Source organism: Pseudorca crassidens, chromosome 18 (assembly GCF_039906515.1).
Source record: "Pseudorca crassidens isolate mPseCra1 chromosome 18, mPseCra1.hap1, whole genome shotgun sequence".
Taxonomy (NCBI): Eukaryota; Metazoa; Chordata; class Mammalia; order Artiodactyla; family Delphinidae; genus Pseudorca; species Pseudorca crassidens.
Window position 1 is genome coordinate 57,282,037 of NC_090313.1, and position 12,569 is coordinate 57,294,605.

General features: G+C 41.5%; 1 protein-coding gene across 8 annotated transcripts in view; it reads right to left on the reverse strand.

Annotated features, from left to right (window-relative positions):
• Positions 1 to 12,569, reverse strand: part of ENOX1 (ecto-NOX disulfide-thiol exchanger 1) — a 604,516-nt gene that overhangs the window by 215,269 nt on the left and 376,678 nt on the right. For all 8 annotated transcript variants that reach the window (XM_067713986.1, XM_067713985.1, XM_067713979.1 and 5 more), the window contains one exon: positions 643 to 786. In XM_067713986.1, the coding sequence (XP_067570087.1) occupies positions 643 to 655 (13 nt within the window). In that variant the 5' untranslated portion in view covers positions 656 to 786. The remainder of the gene's footprint in view (positions 1 to 642; positions 787 to 12,569) is intronic.

Consider the following 12,569-nt stretch of genomic DNA (forward strand, 5'->3'; position numbering starts at 1 on the left):
TGGGAGGAAACTGAAGGACATGCAGTTTATATTATACACAGCATGCCATTAAGGAAGTACCCCTGGAAAAAACTGAAGAATCGCTTCCTTCTCCAGCTGAAACATTAGTTAAGTTCCCCGGTGGAGAGGCAAAGCCAGAGGACTCTCTGGGTAAAACAAGTCAATTGGCTTAGAATAAGCCTGTTTCCAAGAGTAATTCTGAAGCAGACACACCCTCTAACCGTCTAATAAAATCTCTAAAATCAGATGTCAAGCAGTCAAATTGGTCCTGACTGAATTTATTAAGTGTTACCTTGTAACACATTCCGTCCTTTACAAACTACTTACATACGTACATTAAGGAAACGCAGGTGTCCTTCTAAAGTGACTCCCAAAATATTTCCTATAAGCACAGGCTTTCATCAAAACAAAATAAACAAATAAATAATATTGAAGACAAATAGCACAGAGCTTAAAAAAAAAAAAAGGTCAGCAAAATAAGTTAAATTTGACTGAATGCTCTTTGAGGTTCACTAGTTCCAGAGCCTGGTTTCTTTGAGGAGCCCAGGCTCCTGGTTCAATACTTATTTTCATGGAGGGGGAGGCTATCCACTAAGACGCAACATGCCTTGTTTGTGTTCAGTGCTGGCCACCGACATTTACCTGCAGCCATCATCTGAGGAAGCTGCTGGGGACACTGTGTGATGCTTTCAACGCCGCCTGCATCTACTATTGAATTACGAGCATCCTGAGGGGCGGGAGTGCTTTGATGGCTGAGTGCAGGGTCCCCACGGAGATCATCGGATTCTGCAAAAGGGGAAGAAGAGCAGCGCAGTGAGAAAGTGTCATCGTTAACTGGGGGAGCTCTCATGGGAAAAACTGTGGTCTATTCAAAATCAACAACAACAACAACAACCACCAAACAAATAAACGACAAAGAACAGCTTTCAGTGGGAGGCACAGAGGCGAAGCTGCATCCTTCTCTGGTCTGGTCTTGGAGACCGGGAGATGTGCAGGTCAACTGTCAAACCATCCGGAGCAGGGCTGGATGAAATAAACAGCCTGTCTGTGGAGCAGCTAGTGCCTGGCCTCCTACTGAAGAGACTTCACAAACGGGACTTATCAGACCCTCACAGCCTGCTCCGCACATGACACATCAATGGAGAGGGCAGACTCGGGGCTAAATGTGATTTTTTTTTAAGTTAAAAAATTAATTGATGTTGTTATTTTCGAAGACGGTCGTCTGTGAAATGTATTCAGAGAGGGAGAAAAAGTTGGGAAGAGGGAGAAAAAAAAGCAAGGAGCTACTCCCCGTGAGATTGGTAAAGAGTGTGCCCAAATTACAATCGTCAGGAAAGGCAAAAGGAAAGAATGGCGTGCTGCCCACCCGTCGAAGAAGACGCAGAGGGTGCTGGGGCAGCAGAGGAAAAGCATTTGTTTTCTTAGTTCTATGACAAGATAAATTTAACTGGCCGCAATTTGTTTGGTCTGAATTTTCCTGAGAATTGCACAGCTTATATAGAAATGTATTTTTAAGACTTTTCAAAGCACCTTTCTGAAAAAGACAAAAAAACAAAACATTACTTAAAGTTACAAAGGGTCCCTCTATGTTGTACCGTTTATAAAATGCTATATGCCTTCTCTCCATCCTTAAAAATGCAAAGACATAGCATTCCTATGTACATATTTTAAAAGCACTTTTACCAGTTCAAGACTGGAAGACAAAACACATCACTTGGATGGCTGATCTGAGAAGTTTGAATTTTAAGTCGATTGGTAGAACAACTGAATTCGAAGTACTTATCTTTATTTAGGCACAAATTTAGAAATGTTTTTCAACTGTCTTTCTGCTAATATATATTTTAGAATTAGTGTTATAGTCTGTCAGTGTATCTAGTGTGACGTTTGGCCCTTTTATGGAATGCTCTTTTATTTCTTTGATTCTTAGGTGCAAGAATCAGTGATCCTTTTGAACACTGTATTCTCAAAAAAACCAAAAAACATACCAAAAAACCCTTACTGCCAGGTGAGTAAAAGTTTAATTCAAATGGAAGCTCAGGTTTCAATATCTCAAGGATAGGTGGATATTGAGCAAATCGTTTCTATGGTCTCCACAAATCCCTGGCCCTCAGACACAGGGGAATGAGAGATGGTGGGGAATTATTTCCAATAGTCTATCAGGAAGATAAAACACCTTCATCAAGAAGTAGTGAATGATTTCAACTTTGGGAGCAAAGTGTACTCAGGACAAACGTTTCAAACCTCGCAATTAGACTCTACCACCCAAATAAACTCAGAACGTGTTTATATATTATATGCATCATTTATCCCAGGCGGTGGATGCCATCAGACAAAGAGATTCTCACCATATAAAACACACCCAATAACATCAATACATAGCTAACCAAAATGCCTGCCCTTTAGCTAGCCACAGACCAGCAACAGTTCTGTGGTGAAACCTCAAAGCATTTTCCTCTCTCCACCTCCGGCCATTTCAGAACACCAAAGCAAAGTCAGGCTACAATGTGTTCATGCTTTTGCTCAGATGGCCCAGGAGGAGAGGCGCTTGAGGTCACTGCAAGGTCACTATTTGTCTTACTGATCTCCCCAGTGAAGTTCAGTTGGCTGGTTCTTTTTCTAGCTCAAGCTCTCCCCAAACTGGCATTAATGACAACTTTTTTTTTCTGTCCAATGAGTCTGCAGTTCTGGAACACTGTATCAGAGAATATCCCTTTACTTTGTAGGCTTTATGACTTGTGCCTGACTGGCCATGTTTCACTTTGCCTTTCTCACTACAGTATTTTAGGGGTGGTGGTAGCTCTCCTTGGCTTTATACCTGTTCCAGTGTTAGTTTTCACTTTAGTGACTGTGGTATTACTAAGGGGAATCGAGTGTCCTGGTGGCCCTTAGCTTCTACCCACGCTTTCCATCTCCATTTTAAGACTGATACTGTTTCACCGGGAATAGTAACAAAACCGCTACTGTTTCATCACAAAAGCAAAAAAGCAAAAAGTATTGCTTCCTTGGCAAGCTGTGGTTTGTAAACCTGAATTTATCCCCTAATGAGAGGGTGACATTCTATGTATGACATCTCTTCAATGTCCCTATCCAACGGTTTGAATGACATACAACTTCATGTGGCTGCCATGTACCTAGAATGGTGACTCTAAAGGAAGTTCTGTCATGTCTTAGGCATTTCCAATAGACTCAAGAATGCCTTGCAATTCTTTTTAAAATAGATTTATTTATTTTTGGCTGCGTTGGGTCTTCGTTGCTGGGTGTGGGCTTCTCCCTAGCTGCGGCGAGCGGGGGCTGCTCTTCGTTGCGGTGTGCAGGCTTCTTACTGCAGTGGCTTCTCTTGTTGCGGAGCACGGGCTCTAGGTGCGCAGGCTACAGTAGCTGTGGCACGCGGGCTCAGTAGTTGTGGCTCACAGGCTTTAGAGCACAGGCTCAGTAGTTGTGGCACACGGGCTTAGCTGCTCCGCGGCATGTGAGATCTTCCCGGATCAGGGCTCGAACCCGTGTCCCCTGCATTGGCAGGCGGATTCTTAACCACTGTGCCACCAGGGAAGCCCAAGGATGCCTTTCAATTCTTCAAAAATTTTAAAGTGATTTGGTTTGGGAGAAAGGTGATATTTTAAATTAATTACTACCTGGTAATTTATGAATAGTTACAAGAGTGATTTTTATACTTCACGAACATCTATTGTTCCTACTGAGTACCTGCCTCTTTTAATGATTCAAGGCCATAATGCCTAATTCATCATTCCAATGAATGTCTCTGCCTTAGTTTTCTTATTTCTAAACTATAGAAAAGATTAATATTCTTAATGTTTATTTACACACAGAGATGTGGGGAGTTAAAAATTACAGCTAATGAAACACTTGGAATATAGTAGGTGCTAATTATTATTATTTTATTTGAAAGTGTAGTGTTTCCATTAAGGTACCCTGGGATCTTTGTGTTCTACTGGATAATTATGTAATTAATTTTAAAACAGTGAGTAACACTTGATATTTCTAAAAGTAAGTGTTGCCCTAGTTTTCTGTGTCACATCTAAATTGTACCAGAATATTTCATCCTTTTCACCGTTCCTTTATAAAATAATACAATGTAATTTAAAAGATGTATACATTTTTCTCTCTAGGGTTTTCTTTTCCTACCTGTGCAACTGCAAACGATTTCAAGAGATTCATGATGAACTGTGAAATCGGCAGTTTCTACTTACAGCTTTCAGTGAAGCTTTTGTACAATCAGATGTACAAATGCCAAGGATAACAGTACAGTTCTGTCCAGGTTTCAGCTGACATCTAACCTGTTCTTTGTTAAGGTACATTCAAGTACAAAACCTCAGACCCAATTTCATAACTGTTCAACAAGACATATTTATGCTCAGAATTTCATTGAGCTGTATCAATGGGGCAAATAGTTTTTGAAACTCACCAAGCCTAAGAAAATATTATTTGGCCTAAAAAAATGACACAGGCTTCTCCTGCTCTAAGAAACACAACTCATTCTACCTGTCTAAGGTCCCAAGGAACACAAGGACAGACACACACACACACACACACACACACGCGCGCGCACACACACACACACACACCGTGAGTAATAAAATCCATCTGTAACTGTCCACAAAACACAGATTCCTATTAAAAGGGGGTGGAGATGAGTTAAGTCTTGAAAATTTTTCTTTCGTTAATTTAAAAGGATGACTTTGTTTGACTCAAGTCCTTAGGTTTATACCTACTTCAATAGAAGAATAATTATAGTGAGAAAATCTGATTAATTAACGTCTTGTTGAGAGTTCATTCCAAAGGAAACATTTCATATGACATCTGAAACTCTCTTACTTTACAGGAAGTATTCACTAGCATTATTATGTTTTATATTCTAGTAAAAAGAAAAATGCATTCTCATCCAAAGTTCTACTTTCTGCTTCTATTACTAAGAAAATATCTCACTTTGATCTCCATGTAATCAGTAGGATGTTCTCTTGAGGTTATGGAAATGCTCATAGTTTAAAACAATATAGAGTATTGTTAAATAGATATTACTTACGTTTTAACCCCATGATTTTTAAGCAACCGTTTAGGAATAAGGGAGACATTTCTGCTTCCTATAATGGTAAGTGAAGTAATTCAGACTAATTCTCCCACTGAGGAACAACCCCAGAAGAGCCTAATGTCTTTCATCAGTTTTACAAAAATTCTCACTATTATCTCTTCAAACACAAAAGGATCACAAAGACATGCTTAAATTATGGTAGAGGATTACTAAACAGGCTTCTAAGGAGAATGGGTCCTCTTACACTGATCTAGGAGATGGGTGGAATCTGCAAGTTTCGAGGCAGAGAAGAATTGCTCTGCAAAATGTGGTAAAAAAAGGGGCTTCCCTGGTGGCGCAGTGGTTAAGAATCCTCCTGTCAATGCAGGGGACACGGGTTCGAGCCCTGGTCCGGGAAGATCCCACATGCCACGGAGCAACTAAGCCTGTGCGCCACAACTACTGAGCCTGCGCTCTAGAGCCCGCGCACCACAACTGCTGAGCCCACGCGCCACAACTACTGAAGCCCGCACGCCACAACTATTGAAGCCCACGCGCCTAGAGCCCGTGCTCCACAACAAGAGAAGCCACCACAGCAGTGAGAAGCCCGCAAGCTGCAACGAAGAGTAGCCCCCACTCGCTGCAACTAGAGAAAGCCCGCGCACAGCAACAAAGACCTAATGCAGCCAAAAATAAATAAATTTATTTTAAAAAAATGTGGCTAAAAAAAGAGAGAGAAAAAAAAGGACACCAAGGCTAAGTGCTTTGACGGGAAAGAAAGAAGGGATCTTTGGTAGCCACTCATGAGAAAAGGGGACTTCAGAGAAGAGAAATGACTAAAGCGGACATTGAGGTGCTTCACTGGGAAATATACAATGTAAACCTTTCCCCTGGGCCCTCTACAGAAATGTCAGCAAAGTCTATGTTGCTGCTTACTTCTCAGATGGGAGTAGTTTTTGGATGGTGGGTACCCTTTAGAGGAGAGAGCTTGAAGAGGGTTATAAGGAGGCAGCTGATAGCAGAGACTACCTAAGGTACTACGTGATAACGCATGATGAAGTTTTCACGTCTGCTAAATATACAGGATGTTGGTTATTAATGATTGATGTCTCCTGATTAGTGTGAAATAAAAGGATTAAGACTTTGAAGAAGAGATTTAAATTATATTAAAGTTTATGAGGAATTAGATTTTGTGGGGGAATTTCTGATGAAGAAAATTGCAAGGTAGGAATATTATATCAAATAAAGCTAGAAAGATCCTACTCGGAAATGGACAGAAAAGTCACCTCTTGGAAACAGTATGGGCAGAGGATGGAACTGGGTTAAGATAGATTCAGGCAGTGATGAACCCTGCAGTACTTTCTATCAAAGCCATGAAATCAAAAGGTCTTCTTTAATACCTGACCTATGACCTTCTTTAATATCTTATTCACATGTTTATAAAACCACTGAACTCTTTTCAGAGGGGTCATGATGTGACACACCTCACAGCACAGTGCACCTGAGGAGAAAAATGCCATTCCTGTTCCAAGTAGTTTTTAGTTTGCCCTTTAAGGCAAGAAGACAAAGGAGGTATGTATTCCCTCCTCTGTGTTCCCACAGTGCTCTGAACCTTTCTCTATACCAGCACTTGTAACTTCATATCCTAATTAGTTGTTTATGTCTATGTCCCTAATAAACAACATGCTTAGAATGATCATGGAAACTAGGCAGTTTTGCATCCCTGCAGGGAGCAAGCATAGTACCTAGAATATGCCAGATGCGCAGTATACATATAAAATTATAATGTATTTATAAATTTAAAATGTATTTAAATCATCATATAAATTCCATATATACAATTTTATATACACACACACGCACGCACACACACACGCACGCACACACACACGTATGTTTTTCAAATAAATTCAGGCATAGAAGGAAGAAAAGAAAGTAAAAAGGAAAATAAGAAAGGGAAAGAAGGAAGTAATAATGGAACAAAAAGACAAAATTCAGTTCCAGGGTCCAGTCTCAAAGGTTGGAGGTCTGAAAGCGAAAGAACACAAAAGGGAAAATTGCTGCTGGAAACTAGAACACAGACAAGGATCAGAGACAACTTTTTAAAAGTGTGAGAATTTTCCAGATAAGCTCTTGGTGTACTTAACAAGTCCTTCTCCAAGATCTAAGATTCCACACCTCCCTGGTAACCAATGTAGGGTCATAAGCAGGTTACAGCGATGTTCTCCTTTTGTGAGACTTCTTCCCAGCTGCTCCTTGGAGAAGCTGAAATCTATAAATAACGGCATCGCCTGGTCCATTAAGTGCTGCATTAGTGTAACAAAGGCATACACCTATAGTGCTAAAGAAGTGAAATCAGGGGAAGAAAGGAGAAGTTTCAATGTGGCATGCACCACAGAGGATAAAAAGCAGGTCTGGCCATTTCTCAAACACAAAATGCCATTACGGGTCTGTGATTACATCCTCCATTTTTCTACTTTGTCTAGTAGCCAATTTTAAACTACAGATCGTCATCCTTCCAGCTTAGGGAGGAAACGGTTACTGAATGGATGACAAAGTTTTGCCCATGACATATCTGTCTTTGAAGAACTCAGTGTTGAAAGAGAAAAAGAGAGAATGAATATGAGAGAAACAGAAGGCCTCCCTCTGTAATGATGCATTCAAACCAAATAACCAACTTTGCCAAAGGGATAACTCAACCAGCATGGCAGGATAGCAGATAAAGCCAATTATCTGGTTTTTTGTTGTTGTTGTTGTTGTTGCAGTACGCCAGCCTCTCACTGTTGTGGCCTCTCCCGTTGCGGAGCACAGGCCCCAAACGCGCAGGCTCAGCGGCCATGGCTCACGGGCCCAGCCTCTCCGCAGCATGAACCCGTGTCCCCTGCATCGGCAGGCGGACTCTCAACCACTGCGCCACCAGGGAAGCCCGCCAATTATCTTTTGATACAAAGAAAAATACTATTCGGCATTACATACGTAAGTGTAGAGAAATGACAGAGGTAAAATTATTTTGTTTTCAGGAACTCTTTGCTTTTTTAAAAAAATTATACTTTATATTTCTAAATTGAAGAATATAATAAAAGAGAAAGCTTGAGACCATAGGAGTAAAGTGCTTCTCTTTCCATTAAAAACAGAAAAGAAAAGAAAATAGGACTGGAAGCTACTATGATAAAAATATGTCATTTCAAAGTCTTTGTAGAGACACCTTCCATACTTAGTATATTTCAGATTTTCTGAGAAGGGCAATATTATACTTGAAGACTGTTTATGAAACATGACATGGGTCAACTAATTCCCCTCATTAATGGATACCTATCAATCAGGACAAACACACCCAAGCTCACAGAACATCAAGATTCCAACCTGAGAGTTCATCACTTCTAACTTCTCCCAGATACAAAAGTCCCCAAAATGTTTCTGACAGGCAACTGTTTCAAAATAGCCTTAACAGTTCAAGAAGTCTCCCTGCAGCAAAGTCCTTATCTAGAAAACAAGATAGCTGAGCTCCGTCTTTCAATCCTACTTCTACAGTCACGTGTAGGCCTTGGGGCTCTTCGAGACCCTGAATAGGGACACTGAGGCATAACCGCCAAATAAGTAAGTCACAGACAAGTTTATTAAAATACATAAGGACGTATCAGAGAATCCTTGCTTCCACTCAAACGACGAGTTTTTTCCTGCTGGCACCCTCTCTGTTCTCTTCCCTTCCCATTCAAAAAGTTCTACAGAATAGACAACGTAAACAGAAAGCTGGAACTACAAAAAAGCTTCACTTGAAATGGTAAAACTACAGGCTGCGGATAGAGAGCAGCAGAGAGACCAGAGGAAGAGTCCTTTTGAGAAAGGGGGTAACGCCTCCGAAACAGACCTCAGGTGGATTTCTGGCTTCAAAGACACAGCCGTCAGGAGAGGTAACCTCCATAAACCATGGAGAGCGCCACAAATCCAAGAAGATTTTTAAATTAATGCATAGTGTGTTAAGGCATATCCTTCACATACTGGTCTTTTCAGCCACACTTATGTACAGAAAGTGCTTTCTGTGAACATTATTATCTTCTTATGTAAGGGAAAGCAGAGTATATTTAACTCTATAATTTGTGCTGTTTTGTATTCATTTTTTTTTCATTACACACTCATTTTACACCTTGACCCAACCACGGAAAACATATTAAGCTACAAAGTGGAACATTTTAATTGTAGTGGGTGGAAAACTGACCCTTAAATGGCTGCAAACTCTAGTAAATGAGTTATCTGTTTTCCAAAAAGCCCTGATTAGAGCTCTTTAATCTATGGAAATCTACCTGCAATAAAACCTGGATCAGACCATGACCGGCCTGAGCTGGTTGCTCATCCTGTTTAATGTTTCTCACCAAGAACATATTAGTTACTCTTTAAACTAATGTGCTCTTAATGATGCCATTGCAACACAATGAATAAAGCATTAGCCCCGCAGCAGCTGATCGCCCCCTGAGCAGGACACCTCACCTCTAGTGTGTTACCGGGGGCTGGAGACCTTGTTTTTTCTTCTCGAAATGAGCACGCACAGCCCTTGCTGATGCTCTGTAACCAGCAGGCAGGATAGTGGGGGCCTTGGGTTCCCTGGGATGGTCGGTCCTTTTTCCTCTTCAGGGAGTCAGAGATGGTGACATGGCGTTGGGCTAGTTGGGGGAGGGCTACTAGGGCACGAGTAATGCATGTGCAGCAAGATATCCAACTGGAAAATTCTAGGCTGGCAGGGAGCATCCTGAGGAAATGGGGCAAACTTTAGTTGATACTGGCTGTGTCTGGCAAGAGTCAAAAAGAGGGGGTGGGATAAACGCTGATGGGAAGCTTCCAGCACTGAAGACAAGGCTGAAGGTCACTGCAAAACACTGCTGCTATAACCGTAACTCCTTCCCTTCCTTCCCTCCTCCCTCCCCTCCCCTTTCGCTCCCCCCACCTCTTTCTCTTTCTCTCTCTCTCCTCCCATAGAAAGGTGTAAATGTGCTACTCTACCCCACCTTCTCCCACGAACACTCATACTCTCTGACACTCAGTGCTATTTGCCCCTTAAGCATGTCTTAATAGAAACCCTTCCTCTGCACAAGGGGGTGGCATTTGGAGGACTAAGCTCCTCAAATGGAATCTCTTTCTCTACTCCTATCTTCCACATTAAGAACCCATCCGGCCCTGGGAAAGTCACCTATTTTTCTAACTACGGCTGTGTTACCAACAAGGCAGTAAAGGCACCGAGGTCTACGATAATGCTGGAGAACTGAAAATGGTTTGTGTCAACCTGCAGTGAAATGCGCACGATCAAAAGCAAATGGTTATTTAATGAAATACCTATGCATCTTGTATTCTGACAACTTCTCTAATTAGCAAAGTTAATATCCATACAGACATCGTTTGAGTTAGAAATCATTTGTAAGTGGGGCTGTGTCGCACTGGAAAAAGTCTCTGAGCCCGCACGGTTATGGAGAAGTCAGAGCTGGCTGTAAATGAAATGAGCAACTTGTAGGAAAATAATTTCAAAGGCAGAATTATAGAAACCCTGTCCGGGACTTCCCTGGCGGTCCAGCGGTTAAGAATCCACGCTTCCACTGCAGGGGGTGCAGGTTCGATCCCTGGTCAGGGAACTAAGATCCCACATGCTGCTCAGCACGGCCCCCCCCACCAAAAAAGAAAAATCCTGTCCAAAAGTCCTATAGACAAAATTATATTGAATGTCACACGTGAGTGCATTTCGTATGTTTGATACGATGTGGGGTGAGGCCTCCAGAAGAAAGCTGCTGGCGCCTGGAGCCTAAGAAGTTTTAAGTGGCTGTTTTGAGGCACCATCTGGCCCCTTCCTGCCTATTGCGTGTGAGACAGACAAAGATCCGTCTCCCCTCAAACTCGCCAAACTCAAGTTCAAGATCCAATGCCACCCCCAGTTATTTATTCACAGATGACTCACATATTACGGGTGGTGATGGCGGGGGGCAAGCAAAAACTGACCCTAAAGGAGACAGGTATGAGAGAAAAACATCTGGTGCTGAAAGTAATTTCATGTGAGCTGAGAGTAATCACATTTATTTATGGTTTTATTATGTATATAAAAAAAGAAATTATGCTGAATGGGCTCCGTGGGAATTACAGCATATTGCTATTGCTACCACGGTTTATTATTTTCACAGCTAGATGGCTTAAACCCAACCTAAACAGATATTTTAAAAGAATTCCCACTATAGCATTATCACGGTTTCCCCTTTCTAGCCTTAATGAAAAAGATCACCTGCTCTTCGAGAACTCTGACGTTCTTGTTCATTTCTAAATTTTATGGTTTATCATGAGACAATGTTTACTGTAAAATGATGACTAAGAAAATAAGCAGCAACTAGTGGTGGTTAAGCAGTGCAGGGTATGAGGTGACGGCACTTGAGAACCACGTGGCTGCCACCTACCGATATTCACCAGGCCCTGGCCCATTAATGCAATCACGATAATGATTTTATTACTTGCACGATGAAGCAGACATGTGTTCATGAGCTTATCCAGCACATCAATCTGACACAATCTCTACAACACAAAGAGTTTTATTAATTATTAATAAGCTAAAAATAGGGTAGATAAAACCGTGAGATACAGAATCAACATGAAAACTAAGTGTAGCATTGTTTCCAGACTTCCCACAGCAAAATCTCCTAATACTAAACCCTTATTTAATAGGAGACACCATCTTCATTCAAACACGCTCCCCAAACACTTGCTACCCTTCCTATTTACCAGCTAATTCAACTGCCCTTTTTTTGAGTAGTGAGATTTGCATGGAAATGCAGTGACGCAGTTCCTTTCAATCTGAGAATAAACATCCCAATACGTCAGGTAGATGGAAACTAATATTCTTATAAGGACATTTTTATTTTAAAGGCATTTTTACTAATACTAATGCTTGGAATGAGTTAAAAAAAAAAAAAAGAAAAAAGCTGAAGTCTATAAAGTGAAAGGAGAATCATTCCCTCAGCCCTCCCCCAGAGGCACCCAGTGGGAAAACAGCTTACTATATAACAGTCCCACATCTTGGATTTCATGAAAACTCACAACAACCTATGTGACAGATGTTATTAGCACTTTTTTGCAAAAGAAGAAAAGCTAAGTTTCAGAAAATTAAGACCGGCCCATTTACCCCAGGTCACAAAGCTAACGACTGGCAGAGCCCAGGCTTTAGTTTGTCTTAGCCTGGACCTCTATTGTTGTAGATTTGGGGAACTTTTCTCCAACAAAGAGCCAGACTAGGAGGTCCCTCTTGGTTTGACTGGAGGAGTCTGGGGTAAAGGGTTAGTTCGTCCCCCAGGGATGCATTCACTCAGTAGATCTTTATGACATGCTTACTGTATGTGGGTCACTGTGCTTGAGATTAGGGATATAGTGGTGAGCAAGACACAGACCCCGTCTCCAAAAAGTTTGCAAAGTAAGAAGCGCTAGCAGATGAACAAATACAACAAAACAGAAACAGAGTCACAGATGTAGAGAACAAATGAGTGGTTAGCAGTGGGGAGAGGGAAGGGGATTAAGAGTACAA